This window comes from Aegilops tauschii, chromosome 2, assembly GCF_002575655.3.
Source record: "Aegilops tauschii subsp. strangulata cultivar AL8/78 chromosome 2, Aet v6.0, whole genome shotgun sequence".
Lineage (NCBI taxonomy): Eukaryota > Viridiplantae > Streptophyta > Magnoliopsida > Poales > Poaceae > Aegilops > Aegilops tauschii.
In genome coordinates this window covers 575,000,691-575,022,409 of record NC_053036.3, presented here as the reverse complement: position 1 = coordinate 575,022,409, position 21,719 = coordinate 575,000,691, and the positions used below count along the sequence as shown (strand labels likewise).

At 44.1% G+C, this 21,719-nt stretch overlaps 2 protein-coding genes and 1 long non-coding RNA gene across 3 annotated transcripts; 2 read left to right on the top strand and 1 right to left on the bottom strand.

Moving 5' to 3' along the window:
- The first annotated feature begins 9,483 nt into the window (after positions 1–9,483).
- Positions 9,484–9,981, top strand: LOC109762304 (BTB/POZ and MATH domain-containing protein 5-like). The gene has a single exon (XM_020321140.1). It carries the CDS (start codon positions 9,484–9,486, stop codon positions 9,979–9,981), a length of 498 nt encoding a protein of 165 aa, XP_020176729.1.
- A 5,999-nt stretch (positions 9,982–15,980) lies between these two features.
- LOC141041791 (uncharacterized) lies at positions 15,981–19,136 on the bottom strand. Its single transcript, XR_012203343.1, has 2 exons — positions 18,317–19,136; positions 15,981–17,355 (listed from the first exon to the last, which is right to left on the bottom strand). It is a non-coding gene; the product is annotated as an uncharacterized lncRNA (long non-coding RNA).
- Positions 19,137–19,941: 805 nt separating this feature from the next.
- LOC109762327 (acidic endochitinase-like) lies at positions 19,942–21,456 on the top strand. Its single transcript, XM_020321162.2, has one exon. It carries the CDS (start codon positions 19,942–19,944, stop codon positions 20,833–20,835), a length of 894 nt encoding a protein of 297 aa, XP_020176751.1. The 3' UTR covers positions 20,836–21,456.
- The last annotated feature ends 263 nt before the right edge of the window (positions 21,457–21,719 follow it).

Genomic DNA, 21,719 nt, shown 5'->3' with positions numbered 1-21,719 from the left:
TGGTGGTGCGGAGACTCACCTCTCTCTATGAGCTTCCTTACCCTTTTTTCTTATTGCTCTAATCAGAATATCTCCATCGCGGAGCTGTCGGCTAATAACTGGGACCTGGCCTTCCGTCGCTCCCTTTCTCCTGAAGAGTTGGAAGACTAGCAAACTCTCTCTGCCTTATTCCCCACGCTCTCGGAGGTTCCGGATTCGGTGGTTTGGCCTCTCACTGCCTCTGGCCGCTTCTCGGTCAAGTCTCTGTACTCTAAGCTTATTGGTGGCTCCCCTACAAATAGATTCTCGAATATCTGGCGGGCACGTGTACCACCGAAGATCAAAATCTTCCTCTGGCAAGCATTCAGAGGGTGCCTCCCTGTTGCCGATCAAATTCGCAAGAGGAATGGCCCGGGATCGGAGTTCTGCTCTCTCTGCGGTGCTTTGGAAAACACGAACCATATATTCTTTCATTGTGTGCTTGCTAAGCTTGTTTGAAGTCGCGTTAGATCCTGGCTCCAGGTCACCTGGGATCCATCCTCCTTTACCGATCTGAGAGGTCTTGCCAATTCCTTGACTAGCGTTACAAAGAGGGTTTTCTGGGTTGGTTTGGGTGCCATTTGTTGGTCGTTATGGACTACTAGGAACAAGTTTACGATCGAACATGTTTTTCCTGCTAAACCTGCTGACTGCCTATTTAAATCTTGTATCTTCTTGTAGCAGTTGAGATCATTGACTAAGCCGGAGGACCGGGACGCTCTTGATCTTCTCATATCTAAAGTTCGGGCCTCGGTGTCATCTCTAACTGGGCAGGATCATGGTGTCTAGGCGTTTTGGAGCTCCGTCGACTAGTTGATGGCTATGTCGTTTATCCTTTCTCCGGCCTGCGTGTCATGTGCTGGCAGGGTGCCATCTATCCCTCGTACTTTCGGGTTCTTTCGTGCTTACCCGCGTGTGGGTGTACTTGATGTTGCTTGGGTTTGTTCTCGGTGGTGTTGTCCTTTGACTCTACCTTGTGGCTTTATTTATAAAGTTGGGCATATGCCTTTTCTCTAAAAAAAATCTCGCTTACTGCAAGATGGAAGTACATGTGGCACTCCCATTGTGGACCAACCCAATAACATGCGTTTTTTAAACCTTCCCACAGCCGTTTTGGGAACCTTCTGCCAGTTTAGAAAGGTTTTGAGAGGTGTTTCCTTTTTCGCTTTTTTTGTGTTTTCTCTAGTTGTTTCTTTTTCATGTTTTTCCTAATACATGTTGACTTTCGTTGAATATTTGTAAATACAAGGTGAACATAGACCGTGACCATCTCTTACCTCCACAAGAAAAGATAACACACTTTCCTTCTCCCGTCAGCGCCGCCGCCGGTCCGCCCCATCTCCAATGGCCTTTGGGCCACGGAGGTGCAAAGGACCTCGGGTCCCCGTCGGCGGGAGGGACCCGTTCTTGTTCTTATTAGGTCTAGTGTCTTAGTTGGGGTTGTGTGGCGGCGGCGATGTCCCTCAATAGGAATACTGTCTCCGACTTCTATCCCTGACATGTGGAGGAGGCGTGTGGAGGTGTGTCTTCATCAGATCTCACGGGATTCGGTCTGTACTGGCCTTCGGTGAATCTGTTTGGATCCAATCTTCGTTCGTCTTTGTTTGAGTGTTTACAGGTTTGATCCTTCCGATCTATGTATTTCTTCATCGGCGATGGTTGTTGCTCTGCTGCGCTAGTCCTATGGGCCTTAGCATGACGACTTTTCGACTGTCTACTACGACAAGGTTTGCCTGGCTCTATCGAGGGAGGGGCAATGACGGCGGAGCGCCTTCAACTAGCTCCAGTACTTGTAGGCGTTACTAGGTCCACGGACCTGATTGTAATTTTTATTACATCTACCATTCTTTGTACTGTCATGATTGAAGATGAATAGATAGAAAGTTGCAGATGCTAAACAGAATATAGGGTGAACATTTTATGAACACACATTGAATATTTTCCATAAATGTCACTAACATTTTTCTAAAATTTTCAGAAAAAATGTATGTTTTGCAAACATTCATAAAATGCCACGACAATTTTCCTAAATATATGATACATTTTTTCGAACTTACCAAAAAACTCTAAAATTATATGATTTTTTTCTAAAATGTCATGAACATGTTTTTAAATGCGTGAACATTTCCTAAAAATGATTATTATATTATTGATACGAATATTTTTAAAAATTACATGACCAAATTTTGCAATATATGAAAACAACAAAAATTACAAGCATAGTAATTTTAAAATAATATATATACACAATATGTAAATATAAGCAAAAATGTGTAAATAGAAAAACAAAGGACAAAACAAACCAACCGTCTCCCTACTGGACCGGCCCACTACTGGCTCAACTTGAGGAGAGGCAAACTTTTGTCTCGCTAAAAGTGAGGCATACCCGCCCCACGGATCAAGAGGCTGTTTGGTTGGAGACCTGAAGCAAAATTGCCTGGCCACAAGCTAGCATGAGATGTGCCTGAGGTATGTTTGGTGGCCGCTGCTAGGAATAAGCCGGATAGAAATCATCCACCTAACCAGCCATCTGATCTGGCGCTGGTGATGTTCGATCGCAGCCCATCCTGGCCGCGTCCTCCTCTGCAGTGAAGATGCAACAATCCGTCGTCAATCCACACCACGCCTCCTCTGAACACAGCGATGGTGCAGCAAAAGCAACGGATGGCACTTGTGCCGGCGACCTCGTAGCATCGGAGCCGCCGGAGATACTGCATCATAGCTCCAAAAAGAGCCGCCGGCGACCCACTGTATCGCAGCGCCAAGACTCACCGGGGGCTGCACCACGGTAGCACCGAGGGCTGCAAAAAAAGCTTCAAAGCAACACCGACAACATCCTGGGCGAAGCTCCAGTGACCCCGACGGTGCTCCATTGCAGCCACGGTGAAGTTCCATTGAAGCCGCGACGGAGCTCCGACGACCCCGACGGTGCTCCATTGCAGCCGCGACGAAGCTCCATTGAAGCCGCGGCGGCGCTCCGACGACCCCGACGGTGCTCCATTGTAGCTGCGGTGAAGCTCCATTGAAGCCGCGGCGGAGCTCCGACGACCCCGACGATGCTCCAATGCAACCACGGTGAAGCTCCATCGAAGCCGCGGCGGTGCTCCATTGCAGCCGTGGCGGAGCTCCGATGACCCGACAGTGCTCCATTGCAGCCGCGGCGAAGCTCCATTGCAGCCGCAGCGGAGCTCTGAGGACCCTCCATTGCAGCGCCGGCGATGGTGAAAGTTGCGACGCAGCGCGTGACGACGGCGGCGGAAGGTACCATGTAGCTCCGGTGGCGCTTCAATGCAGCCACAACGGAGCTCTATTGCAGCCGAGGATGAATCAGGCGACGTGCCGACGGGCGTCGCATCCTGCGGTGCGGTGTTGCTGCTTGCTTTTCCTCTCCAGGTTAACGACCGAGAGAAGGGAAATAGAAAGAATCAAGTGGAGGATATGCTTCCTGGGAGAAGATAAGGTGGAGGTGATTGAAGCGTTGGGCGGGGCCACAACGACACGTGGTGCACAGGGAGAGCGGCTTATGGGGGAGAGTTTTCATCCGGCTTAATTTAAACGTTTTCCATGTTTGGTTGGTGTCCTGGACGTCTGCCTCTAGCCTGGCCTGGAAAAGCTGATAAAGTCATTAGCCTGTCCTGCCCACCAGGCATGTGATTAGCCTGTGCCAGGCTACCCATTTCTTACGCCTGGGCATGCTGATGCAGCTGCCTGGCATTATTTTACTATTTCTCTTGCATAGTACAGGTGGTTGTGAAGTTTTTTATGTACTAATTTGTATGGTAAGCAGCGGCAGGCTCAGGGCGCGAACCAAACGCCGTGTGCCTGGCCAGGCAGCAATCTCACCATTCTCAGGCCACCTCCAGGCATTGATTTTCATCAGGCATGAACCTCAGGTCTCCATCCAAACAGCCCCCAATAGCGTGCCTCGCTCGCTCTCCCGCCTCGCCCACCATGAAAGCTATATCTCACTTTAAGGGAGACGGAAGAAGCTCTCGCTGCAGCATCCACAGTAAAGGGCCGGCCAATTAGCGCATATAGTAAAACAAAAGAAATAGGTGGAAAAGAGAGCTCCCAGGGAATCGACCCTAGGTGGCCTCGATGATGCGTGGTGCTTCCGATCACTCTGTTAGGTTCGTCTTAAGATAGGACATGCGACTAACTAGATTGAAAAGACCCGTTTTTTCACCATTTTTTAAAGTTTTTTTCGTTTTCTTTTGTTTTTGTTTGGTTCTCTTATTTCTTCTCTTGTTTTTTTTCCGTTGTTATACTTTGTTTTTTTTTATTCGTTTCTTTCATTCCTGGTTTTATCCGGGTTTTCCCTTCTCATGTTTCTTTTTTTTCTACGGCACGGTCTTCTCTTTTCTTTATTGGTTTTCAATATTCATTTTTGTTATTCTCTTATTCTCTCTTGGTTTTCACAGTTTTTGAATTCTTTTTGCATTTGTTTTCTCAGTTTTCTTTTTTTGTATTCCTTTTTCTTTGGTTTCTTTTTCGATTTTCATTGTTTATTTGCTTTTCTCTTTCCTTTGGTTTTCTCTCTACATTTTTCATACACGCCAAAAACATATTTTAATACAAATATAAGTTTAAGATTTTTTAATACATGGTAAACTTTTTTTAGACATATTTCTAATATTTCGCAAATGCTTGATTAACATTTTACAAATATTAGATTAACATTTTTTAATACACGGTCAGCATTTTTATATACATATTTTTAACATTTTAAAATGTTACATTTCTATTTTTCACAAGATTAACATTTTTTAATACACGGTCAACATTTTTTTGATGCATATTTAACCTTTTTCAAATACTTCATTAACAATTTTTTCAAATGCAATATTAACTTTTTTAATACATGTTCAACACTTTTTCTATATACATTTAACATTTTTCATATACTTGACTAACATTTCGTAAATACATGTTCAAGATTTTTTTCAAATGCCTGACTAATATTTGTCAAATACAAGATTAACATTTTTTAATACATGGTCAACATTTTTTTAAATGCTTGATTATCATTTTTCAAACAATTGTTCAGCATTTTTTCAGATGCTTGATTAACATTTATTAAATACATGATAAAATTGTTTCATAGACATTTGTTTGTATGCATTTTTTGTATACGTGATAAACATTTTCTCTATACATTTAACATTTTTCCAATGCTTGGTCAATATTTGTTTTTTCTATACACTGATCTTTTAAATATACTTATTTAGAATATTTGAAAGTATAAACAAAAGTGAAAAAAAGAAAGCAAAAAACTCGCGCGACCCTTCAGCGAGGGTTCCCTCTGTCTCGTGTGAAGGGAGACATAGGGGTGCACCTTGCCCACTCGCCAGTCGCTCGCTCGCTAGAAAAAGGCAGGAACTATTGGTTCAGGAAAAGACGTCTTCCAATTTTTATAGATTAATCGTTGTGACTATGCAAGAAATGTTTGTAGATTTCAAAAGGTTCATTAATTTAAAAATGTGCAGAAAATTATATAAATTTATGAAATAATTAAAATATTCATGAGTTCAAAATTGCAAAATTTGAAAACAAATGAAGAAATAAAAAATGGCATGATATATTCAAAAAAGTTAAAAAATAACTTGAAAGATGTTCATATTGTTTAAACATGATTTTGTTTTTGAAAAAAGGAAAAACTGAAACCCTACAAAAATACAAAGAAAAAAGAAAAGTAAGCCAAAATCTCATGCAAGCTTTCCCAAACCGGTGGGAGCTACACGGGAAACGGAGTTCCCTAAAATGGTCGACCATAAGGAACAACGTAGTGGCTTAAATGTGCGCCTCGTACACTTAACACACTATTTTGCACCTTAAGCGCCAAAGAGCCCCCCCCCCCCCCCCCCAACGCCTTCTTTGCTTTATAACTCCACAATAATGTTTTCAGAAATCTGATAAATGTCATGAGGTTGACGAAACCACAAATGGTGTTCCTCATTCAAAGACAAAACATGTTTAGCTAGATTATTACCCTCATTACGTGATGATCACCTCCATGGACAAAGGAAGGAGACATAAACTCATTTAATCACATGCGGGGCTCTCTCACAATGTTACCATGCTTAATAGTGTCCTGCCCTATGTGACGTATGTTGTAAGCAATGATTGTATGAAAAATTAAATTGATTAATATATGCGGAAGGTTTTTTTAAACAATGTTGACATGCTTACCTCTGAAGCCCATAACAATGTCACTGATAACTTCTTTGTAATCAAAGGTGACTCTCCAGTGTTGGTGTAACATGTCTCTCACAAGGTGAGAGCTTCATGAGAAGAAGAGCGTCCAAAAACGGTGGTTCGGTTACCCCCGGAAACACCATCACCGAGGATCCGAGGAGCATTCCCAAATGATATCTATCAACCACACTGATAGGGTCACAATTATTATTTGTGAAAATTGCATCATCCACATTGACTTTCAACACACCTGAAGGAGGACACCATCTTAGAGGGGCTATCACTTAGAAGCTGGCTAGTTGTGCCCTGAGTGTTGTTTGTTGCAAGGACTCAAGGTCCCCTACAGAGTTAGCAATGAGTATGTGAATCGAAAATGGACTTTGATGGTCACTTCCAACTTCTCCTCCCCCTTCCACGCCTGAGCGCTGCCTCCCAAGAGGGCGCCCGGGGCGGCGTGCAGCCCTTCCCTCCGTCCCCCCTCCTCCTCCCTCTCCCCCGTCACCGCCGGTGGCCGCCCCCAGATCTGGCCCGGGTGGTGTTGGCCGCGGCGGGACCTCCTTTACCCATGTGCGACTCTTCTTCTCGGGGCAGGGGGCGATGGCGGTGCGGCTCGGTTGACGGTGGCCCGGCATCCTGGTGGTGGTGGTCGGGGGCCAGTGTGGTGGTGGCGCTTCCCTTGGCGGTGGGGCGGCCGGGTGTCGCGGGGTGGCTGGCGGCGCGTCCCCGGCCCATATTTGGGCTCGTAGGACCCCATCTGGGTTCTAGCGGGCCAGCTTCGGTGCATCCTCGTTGCCTCCTGCGCGGTGTGGAGGGGAAGCTCGGACGGGAGGCGGCGACGCCGATGACATGCTTTCTGTAGTGCACCGGCGAGGGCTTCACGGGCATTTTAGACCTCGGCCGAGCCTGTGGGCCCAAGGGCCTGGCTGGTTTGCTCCCGCTGGCGCGTCCGGTCAGGTACCGTCATTGACGGTGGAGGTCGTGCCCTCCCGCAGGCTGACGATACTACTGCCACGAGTCCCAGCTCTTCTTCTTCACTATGCAGGCCTCACTTCACGGTGTCGTGGTGAGACAGCATGGATGGCTTCAAGATCGTGCTCCAGCAGGGTGGTGGGCGGTATGGTGGAGTTCTCCGGAGCGCCCGGGTGATGGTTGGGATCGGGAGAAATCCATGTCAGCCTGTCCGACACCGACGCAATGGCGCGTAAGGGTGGCACCGGACCTTCCTAGAGGGTGTCGGGGGCTCCCCTTCCTTTCTCCTCGCCACGTACCAGGGAAAACCCTTGGCAGCAGCATCGTCCTCGCCGCGTCCCTTCTTGGAGGTGTTGATTGATACCGATGCTTCGAAGTCTAGGAGCTTGGTGGGAGATCTTTGGTGGGGCGCAGCGGTCGCGAGACTTCTTCGTTTTTGTGGATTCGTCGGTGTCGGCATTTGTTCCTTTTGTATTTTCTCTTTCATTTCTTTTGGGTGTGCCTGTGTTGCTTCCGCCCCAGCACCTATTGTTGTTTGTATCGGTGTTGTTGCTTTATAATACAAAGCAAGGGGGGGCCTTTTTCGGCAAAATGGACTTTGATGCTCTTCTTCAAGGATTAAATCTCAGGAATTGTGAGACCTATATCACACTTGCCTAGTGGGTGTGGACTGGTCACCTTGCCTGTTTTTTCCAATTTTCACTTTCTTGTTATTCGTTCGGTTTACTAAGTGTTTTTTTTGTTTTGTGTCCCTTTTACTCTCCTTTCCAGTTTTTTTCTGCTCTTTCTTTTCTTTCCATGTTTCTATTTTTTCTTTATTCATTTTTTCTGTTTTACAAATACACCAAAAATAATTTTCCTCCTTTTCATTATATATATTTTCTCTCCGTTGCTTTTTCTTTATCATGTATTACACAAAAATGTACATTTCATATTTAAAATCATTCATTGTGTACTTAACAATGGTTTATCATCTACTAGCAAAAAGGCCCGTGCGTTGCAACGGGAGAGAAAAATACCACACGCTCTTAATTTACAAAAAATCGTCTATAATCTAAGAATTTGTAGCTATGGCAGAAACAAAGATGGTCTTAAACTATAAAAACACAGTTTAAGATTTTACAGGTGTTCTATTTCAACGCGGTTTGCATGTAGATTTAATCCATACAAAGAAACAGGCAAGTGATCATGCACTTATTTATGTCATGTTCGGAATGGGTGTTGTTACGAGCGAGTAAAGAAAAACGACAAAAATAAACGATGACACATTAGCACACTACAGAGACATGTGTGCATCAATGGCAGTTTTCAGTTTAAGAATCACCAACTTAGGGTAACTCTTGAACACTTTTTTTCACATGCATATTTCTTAAATACATGAAGAGTTGTTAAAAAGGTATTGATTGACATTGCAGTCTAGATAGTATTTTAAAATTGCTAACAGGTAAAATAATATCATATTCAGATTCTACATATTTTTCTAATCAAATTTCATATATAACATGTCAAATTTGGAGTTACGATTTAGAAGATATGAGTATTTTTAAAAACATTTGATATGTACTGCGGGTTTAATGTTAGAAACATTAGGGGGTTTTCTATAAAATAGCAAAACGGATTAAGAGTACCTAATTCTTTTATTAGTAGGTATAGATATAGATTAAAAACGTATTTTGTATTAAGAAATGTTAATTGTGTATTTCACAAATATTGAAGTGTATTTAAAAATATTAAGGATGTACTCCCTCCGTCCCAAAATTCTTATCTTAGATTTGTCTAAATACGGATGTATCCAGTTAAGTTTTAGTGTTAGATACATCCATATCTAGACAAATGTAAGACAAGAATTTTGGAACAGAGGGAGTATTAAAAAATGTTCATGTATATTTAGAAAAATTTACATCACTTATTAAAAATATGTTCATGGTGGTTCAAAATGGTCATTATGTATCTTGAGCCCTATACAAATTTCGTCAAACACCTGACCCCAGTGCCCTATACAAATTTCGTTAAACACGTGACCCCCGTGTAGATCACATCTATGAGCCCTCTAGTTTGCAAAAATTTCATCTTTCTTAACTAAGATGAGACCCAAAGAAGCGAAGCACATCTTTGGTCTGGCAAGCAGCATAGAAGGACCGTGTGGATAGCCAAAACTCCTTCCGTCTGGTATCCTCGTCGTATACTCCTTCGCTTTCCTCAGCTTACAAATACGGTCAGGTTACCCTCAAGCCAACAGATAGATTGAGCCAGGCTCACCCGTTTGCCTTTGATTCGTCGCCTGCGTTAGTTGAGTTCGCCATGGGAAACATCAACTCTTGCTGGGCGACGCACTCGCAGCCGCCGGTAAGCGTGACGTCGTCGGTGTGCACGACGGAGGCCACCACCGCGGTGCACAAGTTCGTGGTGAAGAACTACTCGCTGCTGGACGGCATGGGCGCCGACAAGTACGTCACGTCGAGCAAGTTCAGAGTCGGGGGCTACGACTGGTGGATCGATCTCTGCCCTGACGGCAACAGCCGGGCGCCTGGCTACGTGGCAGCCTTCTTGCATCTCCTTGGGGAAGCGCCACCGGCGGGTGTGACGGCAAAGTTCACCTTAAGTTTGCTGAAGCAAGATGGCAAAGTACACAGAGATTCCAGCCCTCTGATCATTACCCGAACCTTCGAGACGAAGGGTTCTGGCTGGGGCAATCTCATGATTATAAAGAAGTCCAAGCTGCGAGGAGACTGCTTCACCATCAGGTGTGATTTGACCGTGATCGAAACCCCCATCGTGCAGGAGATGTTGCCAAATTAAGACTGGTGCTGTAGTAACTGCTTTCACATACTATATATATATGAAACTTGTACCGATGAGTTCATGTGTGTTTAGCCCAGTACTGTTTTTAATCTGAAAAAGTAGACGGGTCGAGTTTCATACTTTCATAAACGGTGTAATCCGTATTTTTATTCCAAGCAGTATATTTTCTTTAAAATCTTCTTATGAACCATCGATCAATTTCACCCACCTCTTCCTCATAATGCCTCGTGGAAGAGAGCCGATGTTTAGGGCCATCTCCAACGCGGATCCTCAAAGCACCGCAACTGTTCAGACCAGGCCGTCTGTACAGTTTTAGCCATTCAACGCAGATCACCAAATACCACAAGCTGGCTCTAAAACCAGGGGAGCTCTGGGGGAGTCCGGACATCCGCTATGTCGGACTCTGACGCTTCAAATCCACTAAAAATCCCACTCGGTACAATCCTCTTTGGTGCTCTCTAGCTTATGGCTCTCGGAGACCGTTGCCGCCCCCGTAAACCCTAGGCGCCGTTGTAAGCGCTGGGCACCGTCCAAGCCTTGCCAAACCCCTGCCGACGTCGCCCAATCCTTGTCGGGCACCGACCTTGTACTCCCTCGGATCTGGTTGCCGCCCAGGTACCCTCCACCCCTACGGACACCGTCCATGGCGGACACCGCCCAACAGGTGTCAGACAAGTGCCTAGTGCAATTTTTTTGAAGTTCTCATTGTTTACTTTCAAGCAAATATAATGGATTCAGACGAGGAGTACTTCTACGCAGAGTTCATCATTTGCCCTCGTCGGATGATGACGAAATGAGGATGAAACAACGATGATGAGGTGATTCTTAAAGGAATGGAGCGTGGGGAGAAGCATGTTCAAAACTTTAAAGGTTCAATAAAGGGGCATCAAGTATTGAATTGGAACAGGGAATGGGGGCATATGAACCTGTATAACGACTACTTTACCCCGATGCACTATTCAAAAGCTATTTTTGATGTCGGTTCAACCATTGCTCATGTGCATCTACTTATTGAATACACGTCGCACATTTTTGCAGAAAGGTTGAACCTTTTTTAGTTACAGGTTGAACATTTTTCGAATACATGTTGAACATTTCACCAAAATATGTGTTGAACATTTGTAAAATGCACATTCAACAAATTTTAATTACATAGATAATATATGTTTCAAACAGAAAGCTAACATTTTTCAAAAATGACAAGAATATTATTGTTTTTAAACATGCAAACATTCATTAAGTACTAGACATGTTATTCATATGGCATCAATTTTTATATATTATGCACATTTTTCATAAATTTAAGATATTTTAAAATTTGAACAAAAGAAAAAGGGTTTGTCTAGGTCTCAGTCGACTTAGACTTCGCGAAGTCTAAGTCGACTGACGTCATCTCTAAACTAGTCGCATGTTAATTTCCGTTCGCTTGGCTGGAGTTCGCATTCCCTGTTGGCCTGCGTTGGCCTGTGTTGCCTCACCACGTGGGCTGTTGTTGGGCTGTATTGTTTTTTCCTTTTTCTTATTTGTGCTTTTTACTGGATCGCTAGAACATTGTCCCATTAGGTGTATTGCTTTACGCTAGCGTTGCTAATGCTCTGTTCCTTCTTTTCTTTTCATCTTGTTATTTTTTCCTTTATTTATCATTTTTAAAAATATTGTTTTTATTTTTAAATGATAAAGAAATATATTTTTTGCGGGGATGATAAAGAAATCTTTAATGTAACAAATAAAATAAATAGGAAAACAAACAAAATGAAAAGAAGAAGACAATTTAGTTGCCTGTGATCGACAGATAAGCAACTATATGCGTCCAACTAATGTGCACATGTGTATCATTTTTGTTCTCTTTTTTGCATGCTGTCTAGCTTTCCGTTCTATGTCCTGGGTTTTCTGATTTAATTTTCCCGTTGTTTCTTCAATGTTTTTTATTATATTTCATTTTAATTACATGTTCACCAAAAAAAGGAAGCACATTTCTGCATTCGTCGTTATACTTTAGAAAAAGTGCTTGTACATTTCAAAAATGTCCATCGTGTATTGATAAAATAGTTGTGTAATTATAAAAATATTCACCATATATTTTAAAATATAAAAATGTATTTTTAAAATATTCAATGTGTATTTGAAAAGATAATGAAGGTGTAGGAGCGGCTAGATGCTGGTACTTGTATCCCATGTTGTGGGTCATGTTACACCATGTAGTTACAGTTGAGATATGGCGTGCAATAGTTTTTTCATAAAAAAATGGCAGAACGCCACTAAGTTGCTGTTGTGATGAAAGAATGCAGTTGCAGCCAGGATCCACACTTGAAGTTGCATTCCTAGTGTCTGACATGCAATTGGCCCGCCCCCTCTCCCGCTGCCCCTCCGACAAAACAAAGGTCCAGTTGCAACCAATGTTGGGGGACATGCAGTTGTGGTCCGGTGCGGCCCTTGCAGTTGCGGGGCTGTTGTCGAGCTTGCAACTGGCCCGCCCTCTCGAGAGAACAAAAAAATCCAGTTGCGGTCGGGTTACAAGACATGTAGTTGCGCTCGGGTGCGACACTTGAAGTTGCATGCCTAGTGTCAGACATGTAACTGGCCCGCCCCCTCTCCCGCCGCCCCTCCGACAAAACAAAGGTCCAGTTGCAACCATGTTGGGGGACATGCAGTTGCGGTCGGTTGCGGCGCTTGTAGTTGCGGGGCTGTTGTCGGGCTTGCACTGGCCCGCCCCCTCCAGCGGCGCCCCCTCCGACAGAATAAAAAAGTCCAGTTGTGGTCGGGTTACAAGACATGCAGTTGTGGTTGGGTGCGACACTTGCAGTTGCATTCCTAGTGTCGGACATGCAACTAGCCCGCCCCCCTCTCCCGCCGCCGCCTTCGACAAAACAAAGTTCAAGTTGCAACCATGTTGGGGGACATGCAGTTGCGGTCGGGTGTGGCGCTTGCAGTTGCAGGGATGTTGTCGGGCCTGCAACTGGCCCGCCCCCTCTACCGGCGCCCCCTTCGACATAACAAAAAGTTCAGTGGCGGTAGGGCTAGAAGACATGCAGTTGCGATCGGTGCGACACTTGCAGTTGCATGCCTAGTGTCGGACATGCAACTGGCCCGCCCCCCTCTCCCGCCGCCCCCTCCGACAAAATAAAGGCCCAGTTGCAACCATGTTGGGGACATTGCAGTTGCGGTCGGGTGCGGCGCTTGCAGTTGCGGGGCTGTTGTCGGGCTTGCAACTGGCCCGCCCCTTCTAGTGGCGCCCACTCCGACAGAACAAAAAAGTCCAGTTGTGGTTGGGTTACAAGACATGCAGTCGCGGTCGGGTGCGACACTTGCTGTTGAATTTCTAGTGTCGGACATGCAACTGTCCCGCCCCCTTCGAGAAAACAAAGGTCCAGTTGCAACCATGTTGGGGGACATGCAATTGCAGTCAAGCGCGACACTTGCAGTTGCATGCCTAGTCTCAGATATGCAATTGCCCCCTCTCCCGTCGCTCATCTAAAACAAATGTTAGTTGCAGTCACTTGAGTAGACATGCAATTGCACTCGAAGATGACACTTGCAGTTGCATGCATAGTGTTAGACATGCAACTGTGTGTCTCTCTAGCCGTCCTCCGATAAAACAAAGTTAGTTGCAGTCATGGGCGACACTTGCAGTTGCATGACTAGTATCAGACAGACAACTTCACCATCTCTCACCGCCCACCACCGAAGAACACCAGGTGACCCCTCAGATTGTTGTCTGCAACAATCTTCTCCACCATGTTCCATATGTTGCACTTTGTTGAGGACCCTCACTTTGCATTGTACGATCATGAACTGGCCTCAAAATGTGAGATTCTCTCCCGTTACCGTTGTTGGAACGACCACTTCCGTTACATTTTACAACCTATTTTGTTGAAGACACACAAAACTTAAAAATGAGATAAAAAGATAAAAAATGAAAATTAAAAAATAGATTTGCTGAGTTAGCGCTGCGTTTTAAAACTCCCATACATAGATGCCAAAACCGTTACACTTACTCTTATGGTTGCAACGGTTCAAGCATACTTCATACGCCATCTCTTGAGCGCATAAAATAACAAAAAATAGGGATATTGACAGACATGCAACTACCCCATCCCCGACGAGACATTACATAGTTGCATGCCTAGTGGTAGACATGCAATTGCATACCAACTACCCCCTCCCCTGATGAAACACCATATAGTTACAGTCGGGTTGAAGACGTACAGTTTAATCGAGGCGGCTTGTCGTTGCATGTTTAGTGATAAACATGAAACTATGCCCTCACCCCTGACAAAACACCACTGAGTTGCAGTCGTATTGAAGACATGCAACTGCAGTAGGGTGCAATTGAGCAACCACAAATTTCAAAATAAAAACTATTTTAATAAAAAAATATTTAAAACAAAATTACAAAAATGTTTATTTTTTTAATAAAATAAAAAGTAAAAAATGAAATGAAAATACAGCTGAGACAAATAATCAACACGACAAGGAACACGGGAAAAAATTAAACAAATAATCAATGCAGTCACATGTGGATGGCTGTACATGTAGCTGATAGTATGATTTTAAAAATGACAAAACTAAATGTGAACAATTAAGAATTAATAAAATATAAAAAAATAAATGAAAAAACACACAAACATACTTCAAAGAAAGAATTATGAGAGAAAAGAGAACAGGGAAAGAATGAGAAGAATGGGAATAAGTAATAATTTCAAAAGAAGCAACAAAAATAAAATTCAAAAGGAAAACTATCCTTGAAATCCAAAATGAATTGGCTCAAGCCATTTTGAAAAAAAAACAATATTGCGACAGGAAAAAGGAAATGCAACACAAATTTGCACCAATCTTGGCGCATAGATTAAACGGTTTGTCATATAACCAAATCTTATATGAGCAAACCTTGACATACATCATGGAGGAAAATAAAAAAACGTGGAGAAAGATTAAGAGTGTGCATTGATCATGACATCCTAAAAGATATAGGGAAAGACACTGAGCGTGGAGGACAGACATGCTAGTCTAGTAGAATTAATGAGAAAAAACAAGACAACACGCTTCTTCTTTGCACTTTGCACGGTCTATTTCTAACCACAGCCCAACAAATAAACAAAAAGAAACAGGCTGGACGCATCATCCTAACAGGCCGATTTAAACCTGACAAACAGCTAGCATAAAAAAATATTCAATGAAGGCGTCGACTGAGACTTGGATAGAAATCAGTCGACTGATTTTTAGTCCCTCCGAAAGAAAAAATAAGGAAAAATAAGAGTGAAAACAACAACATACGAAGGAGCGAATGGAATGAAAGAAGAGCGCGGTACTGGGCTGTCCCACTACCTCCTCATGGACAGGCGAAAATATATAGCGCTAAAAAAGCACGACAGGGCGAATATACTCCTTTTCTTATAGTATGCCTTTTTGAGCTTTGCTAGAGTTACAGACAGCTTTTATGGATTGCAATATACAGGGTTACATGCAGGAAGCTAATTGGGAATCAGCCAGGCCCCACCACTAAATTCGGCTGGGGGAGAGAGGAGAGGTTACAGGTGGGGTCACCCCGTCCGTGCGTTGCCACGGAATTAAAAATAATATGAACACAAAACAATTATTCTATTTTAGAGATATACATTGAGCATGACAATATGTGATTTCAATTCTGAAGATTTACTTTCGCTCTAGCATTTTGTTTTCCTTGTTGGACAGAATAGCACATCCAAAAAAAGGCTATCTACAGTGTGCTAGTGCAAAATACTTAAACTTGGCTGCATTCGTTGAAGGTTCCTCATGTGGGCGTTGTATCCAGTCTTGATGTAGGGATGGTACTTCATTTAGTAATACTAAAATTATTTGTGTTACACCACTGTTGGCTAATCAAATTATTTGGGACATGTTCACGGTAATGTAAAATTGACAAATATTGTAGGAACAACAATTGCTTACGCATCAGACATATATGTTTTGACTAAAGAGATGTAGGCGTTATACATGTAACCTGTGAATCTTGCATATAGTTCAAAAGATATCAAATACAGTATATTTCCTTTCCATGTTCTTCAGGAAGTCATTTAGTTGCATGTTGTAGCTATAGTACATGTTACAAAGGTAGGTAGCTAGCTAAAAGGTAAAATGTAGAACTCGTAAACTTGTGATGCGCATGCTCATACTCCCTCCGTTCCACAATATATGGCTTTCATTTGTCAAAATATAGATGTATCTAGACATGTTTTAGTATATAGGTACATCCATTTTTGAACAAATGGAAGTCAAGTATTTTGGAACGGAGGGAGTATTTGCTTGGCAGTTGAGTGATGGTCCTCTCCTCTGTCTATCGAATATCTAATATGGTTGCCCGCCTCTTGGATGAGCAGAGTCAATTGCAAAAGCTGAGTTTCCCGGCGTTAGTAGAATTCTGGAGAAACCGTACCTTGGTATTTCAGTTGGTGCAGTCATAGTAGTGCAGTAGCAATGCATAGCTGACTCCATATCTACACACCACGTAATGTTTGCCACAATATCTTTTATTGCAGTCCCTTCTACAAGGCTATTATAGAGACAAAATTGTCGATATGTCTGCACTTGACACTGTTGGTATTGATACCTACAAATGAAACTGACTCTTACCATTTCACCATACGATCCTGAAACAAAATTATGTGGCAGACAATTGAAAAAGGAACGAAACAACACTAACGCATCTCACTTCAGAATACTTGAACTATATTTGTTCCTGATTCATACACGCAGCTGAAGATTGAAATAGCATAAGCCCACCTTTCTTCACACTACAATCATTGACCAAATATTATACCTCAATTTCAGTTACTCCGATCTAGAAGGCTGACTCGAAACTGAACCAAGAATCAAATGAAAGCGAAACTGATTAAATAAACAAACAAATGAAATATGATTTGAACATCATTCTGCAGTTACTGCCTTTCACTCCAAAGGACATTGAAAATCATACAAAATATAATTTGTATAGCGCCAATTTTGGCTCTAGTTGCCTTTCTTCTGAGCTACTGGGCTGTCACCAAGAGCAGCTTGTGATCTCGGACTCTGGTGATAGAGGCAAACAAGCCTTGTTCCAGGATCCAAGCCGGCACCCAACACCACCAGCAAGACAGAAGTGCTCATGGGAGAAACCGCAAAGGGGCTTGCTAAAAAAACTCAATCTGGATGGAGGCTTCGTACAGGCTACTGGTCAGGATAATGTTGGGGCCATGGTATGGTTATATGGGACGGTGATGGAACGGTCATTTTGTCCACCAGCCAGAGGATCCCAAGTTTCTGTGACGCTATGGAGGCTGAGGCAAGTGCAGTGCTTGCAGGTTCGAAAGTCTTGGGTGATCTCTACAGGGCCGCTGATGCTAGAAACTGACCGTGCTGGAACAATAAAACGAATTACTTTAAGCTGACCAACCAAGAAACTAATTGAAATAGGAGATCTCATAATCCACTCCATTCGTTAATAAGGAAAAAGTAAAACATGGACTATATAAATAAATCTGCAATAGTTAAGTTAGATGATAGCTCAGAACTTCTTCAGTTAGTACAATGAATCTCTTCATACATGTACCTATCTCTTCTTAAATTCATAGACATGTCAGGTACCACGAACATGTTTCAGAATATTCTGTCCAGAAACTTGAAAAATTAAATAAAAAGAGGAGCAGTTGTCTATCAGGCCTTTTAACTGTTTATAACTATATACGGATTTCTTTCTCAATTCACTGGGAAAATTTATAGATGCAATAATTCTCAGTGTATAGTACCATGGTTTAAATCAACCTACTGTCATCGAACCCACTGATTATATATCAGGAGAGGCATTTATAAGAGGTTCTCCAAAAGAAAGCTTTTATATTAAAATGAACTGGGTGCAAAGAACATGGAAGTAACTTTGGACAATTTTTTTGGCTGAACCGGCTATGCAAGAACAATCTCTGATTAAAACATGAGTAGCTATCTTGTTGTCAGTGTAGACCCGAATCTAAGACTTCTTGTGATAACAAAAGCAAAGATCAGCTAATATTACGTCGTGGGAAATTGATGCACTAAGACATACGACAAGGAGATACAAAGGAGCATAAGCATGTATGCGCATCTTATGTTGCAACAACTGAAAGCAATGCTCGATGTGAGCAGAAAATGCGAAGCTGTCTATGCAACACAACATAGGTGCACTATAGTCATTGAGTCTCCACCGCTACTCCACGAGACTAACACACAGACCAACAGACTAACAGAGCATAGCAGCTGTTACGAACGGAATCTTCACAAGACCAAAAGAAGTGACAGGAGGAATAACCAAAATTTGAGAGATCATGAGAGGGAGAATGCTTACGAAGAAGATCTTCTCCTTGGCACATGTCCTGGAGCTTGGTAACATCCGACGCCGCTGCATTCACCCCCAAGGAGCTGGCGCCGCTGCTAGTGTGGTTGTGAAAAATCCCGCTGCTTCTCCTGTAGGCACCACCCTCTGCCTGCTCGGCCCGCCGCCTCTCTGTTTCCCCCACCAACGAGAGGCACGTCCGTGTCCTCCAAGGTGACTGGTGAAGATTGAGGAAACAGCGAGGACCTGGCCTTTCCCATGCTGCTTTCTTCCTCCTCCTCTGCCACTGTCGTCATGGACAGGAGGCGACATTACCTCACCGCTCGAAGCAACCCGTAGATGGAGAACCGCCTCGCATCGTCTCGGTGGATGGTGTCAACCCAGGATGCAGGGGCATGGCGGTATGGGGGGGACGCCGTACATACCCTGGTGGCGAGCTAGCCGGCTTCTTCCTTGGCTGACACACTCTCAGCGAGCAGCCTCCTTCTCATCCGTCTGTCCTCCTCCACGGCTACACCTGCCCCACAAGGTTGCGCTCGTATACCACCCGGCCATCGGCTGCGCGATCTGGGCGGCCGCAGGCTCCCGCCAGCTTCCCCTGCATCGTCGTGGGAGTATTCCATCGAAGCGGCAGCGAGCAGGTTGTACAAGGGCGGTGTACAGGAGCTGCACGACGGCGACCGAGATGAGCGTCGAACGGCGATGGAGAAGGATAGGCCATCGTGGCAGATCCGTGTGTTGGCGGGGAGCGCGGCCGGCGGCGGCAGCGATTTTTCTGTGAGATCCAAATAGAGAGGGGGGATCGGGAGCGAGAGGGGCGGAGGACGCTGAGAGAGGGCGTGGACGTGGTACGTTGTGTGCGTGGGTGGCGGTTGTTTTCAGATATATTTTTCCGTGTTCGTTTAATCGCGCGGAGGAAGGGCATGAGCGGACATGGGTGCTGCGTGGGTGGGATGAGGTTATCGATAGGAGGTTGAACCATCGCGACGTTCGATTAACAGTAAAGATTTTTGTGAATACCCCTAAAAAATACTACATGATGAATGCGAACGTTACAAGATTTATCTCTTACTCCCTAAATATAAGTTATTTTAGACATTATAATATAGACTACAAATGAAGCAAAATACTCTACTAATGTAGTTTATATAGAAATCTCTAAAAGAATACTTATATTTAGGAACGGAGGGAGTATATAGTACGCCTTCTATTATTCTCTTCTTAATCGCTTTTCTGATGAATTACTCTGTTCTTAATCGCTTAGTTCGCCGTCGCCAACACACAGCTGTTGTACGCCTTTTCTTATTCTATACAGGTGCCTTGCACGTCATTCTGCTCAACTAGTACAAGATAATGTCTTACAAGCTGAAGGTGTAGTACAAAATCACGAACACCGTCGCCGTTAAATCGAAGCTGCCAGCAGAGCGCGTTCACAAGTGTAAAGTGTTCATCCTTGTGCCCAACAAGTCACGCATGAGCATAAACAATATGGGGGTGCCAGATTTCACACGAAGAGTGCCCTCGTATATAAGCCAACCATTCAAGCACAAACTCAGCACAACAAAAGGCATACTCCTACATCTGAAAACACCAACAGTGGAGAGAAGAGTCCAATAGGAACAAATATTGCCCCAGAGATGGCTACTAGGTCATCTCTGCTACAACTGCTGGTCGTGGCAGTAGTCGCGGCGCAGTTTCTCGGGTCGGAAGCCGGCGGCATTTCCATCTACTGGGGTCAGAATGGTGGTGAGGGCACGTTGGCTGCAACTTGCGCCACTGGCAACTACAAATTTGTCAACATCGCCTTCCTTTCCTCCTTCGGCAATGGCCAGCCGCCAGTCCTCAACCTGGCAGGCCACTGCGTCCCAACCAACGGTGGTTGCGCCAGTCTGAGCTCCGACATCAAGTCATGCCAGAGCAACGGTGTCAAGGTCATGCTCTCCATCGGTGGCGGGGCAGGCGGCTACTACCTTTCCTCGTCCCAGGACGCCAAGAACGTCGCGACGTACCTGTGGAACAACTTCTTAGGAGGTACGTCATCTTCGCGGCCTCTCGGTGATGCAGTCCTCGATGGCATCGACTTCGATATTGAGGGCGGTACACCCCTGCACTGGGATGATCTTGCAAGGTTCCTAAAAGGGTATAGCAACTCTGGTAGGAGAGTGTACTTGACTGCTGCACCACAGTGCCCTTTCCCTGATGCATGGGTGGGAGGCGCCCTCGACACCGGCCTCTTTGACTATGTGTGGGTGCAGTTCTACAACAACGCTCCTTGCCAATATACTTCAGGAAGCACTTCCAATCTAGCTGATTCATGGAAGCAGTGGTTGACAGTTCCTGCAAAGCAGATCTTCCTCGGTCTCCCGGCATCACCTCAGGCTGCTGGGAGCGGGTTCATCCCGGCTGATGACCTAAAGTCGGATGTTCTCCCATTGATCAAGAGTGCGGGGAAGTACGGTGGGATCATGTTGTGGTCCAAGTATTATGATGACCAGGATGGCTATAGCTCTTCGGTGAAGAGTGATGTTTGAGAGGGTTGACTTTCATCTGATCCATATGATTGGCACTTCCTTGTGTTGTGTGAGGACTTATTTTATTTCCCCTTGTGATTTTTAAGTTATTATGTGGTGCTGGACTGTCGTGTGTAATATAAATAATTTTTTACTTACTTGGATCTTTCATTCTGTTATCTACTAGCGTTTTCAAATGAGGAAATATGGACTAATGATAATTAGTTCAACATGAAAAGGTTTGCATGTCATGGCTGGTTTTCATTTATATTAAATGGTGTTGGGTGCAAAGAGAACAAATGCTAAAGCCTTTTTCGAACAAAGCTGCAAAAAAACAAAGAAACATCGAAGAGGCAGCACAATAAGAGAAATCCCCACCCACGCCCATAAATAATACTCCCTAGCTAGTACAACGTTGAGTCACTTATTTTGGGATGGAGGGAGTAGAACATTACTCACCGCATCCCATGGTGGGATCGACCAAAGTCAAGACACTCTCAAAATCTAGAGCTGTTAAAATCATAGAATGCTCAAATGAACAATGATAAGGCGGCAAGGATCTCGGAAACAAACTCGCGTGCGTAGGCGGATGAGGATGAAGTCAGGGATGCACGATTTTACCTGGGTTGAGGCCCCCATGTGGGTAAGAATTCTAGTTATTTTCTTTGTCTTCCCTTATGATCTTAATGCAAAAGTATGATGGTGGCTAAACATGAGTTAAACCATAACAATCTAGATTCTTGCAATAGATCTACATATTTTGCCACAAGGTCGATGCAGAGCGCTTCTTTGCATCGTGGTGTTGTAGTGGTGTTAAACTAGCTTGTTCTTCTGCTTCTACCTATGGGTCCTTATGTGTAGGTGTTCTACTGTGGTATGCAAGATGAGGAACCTCGACATAACTC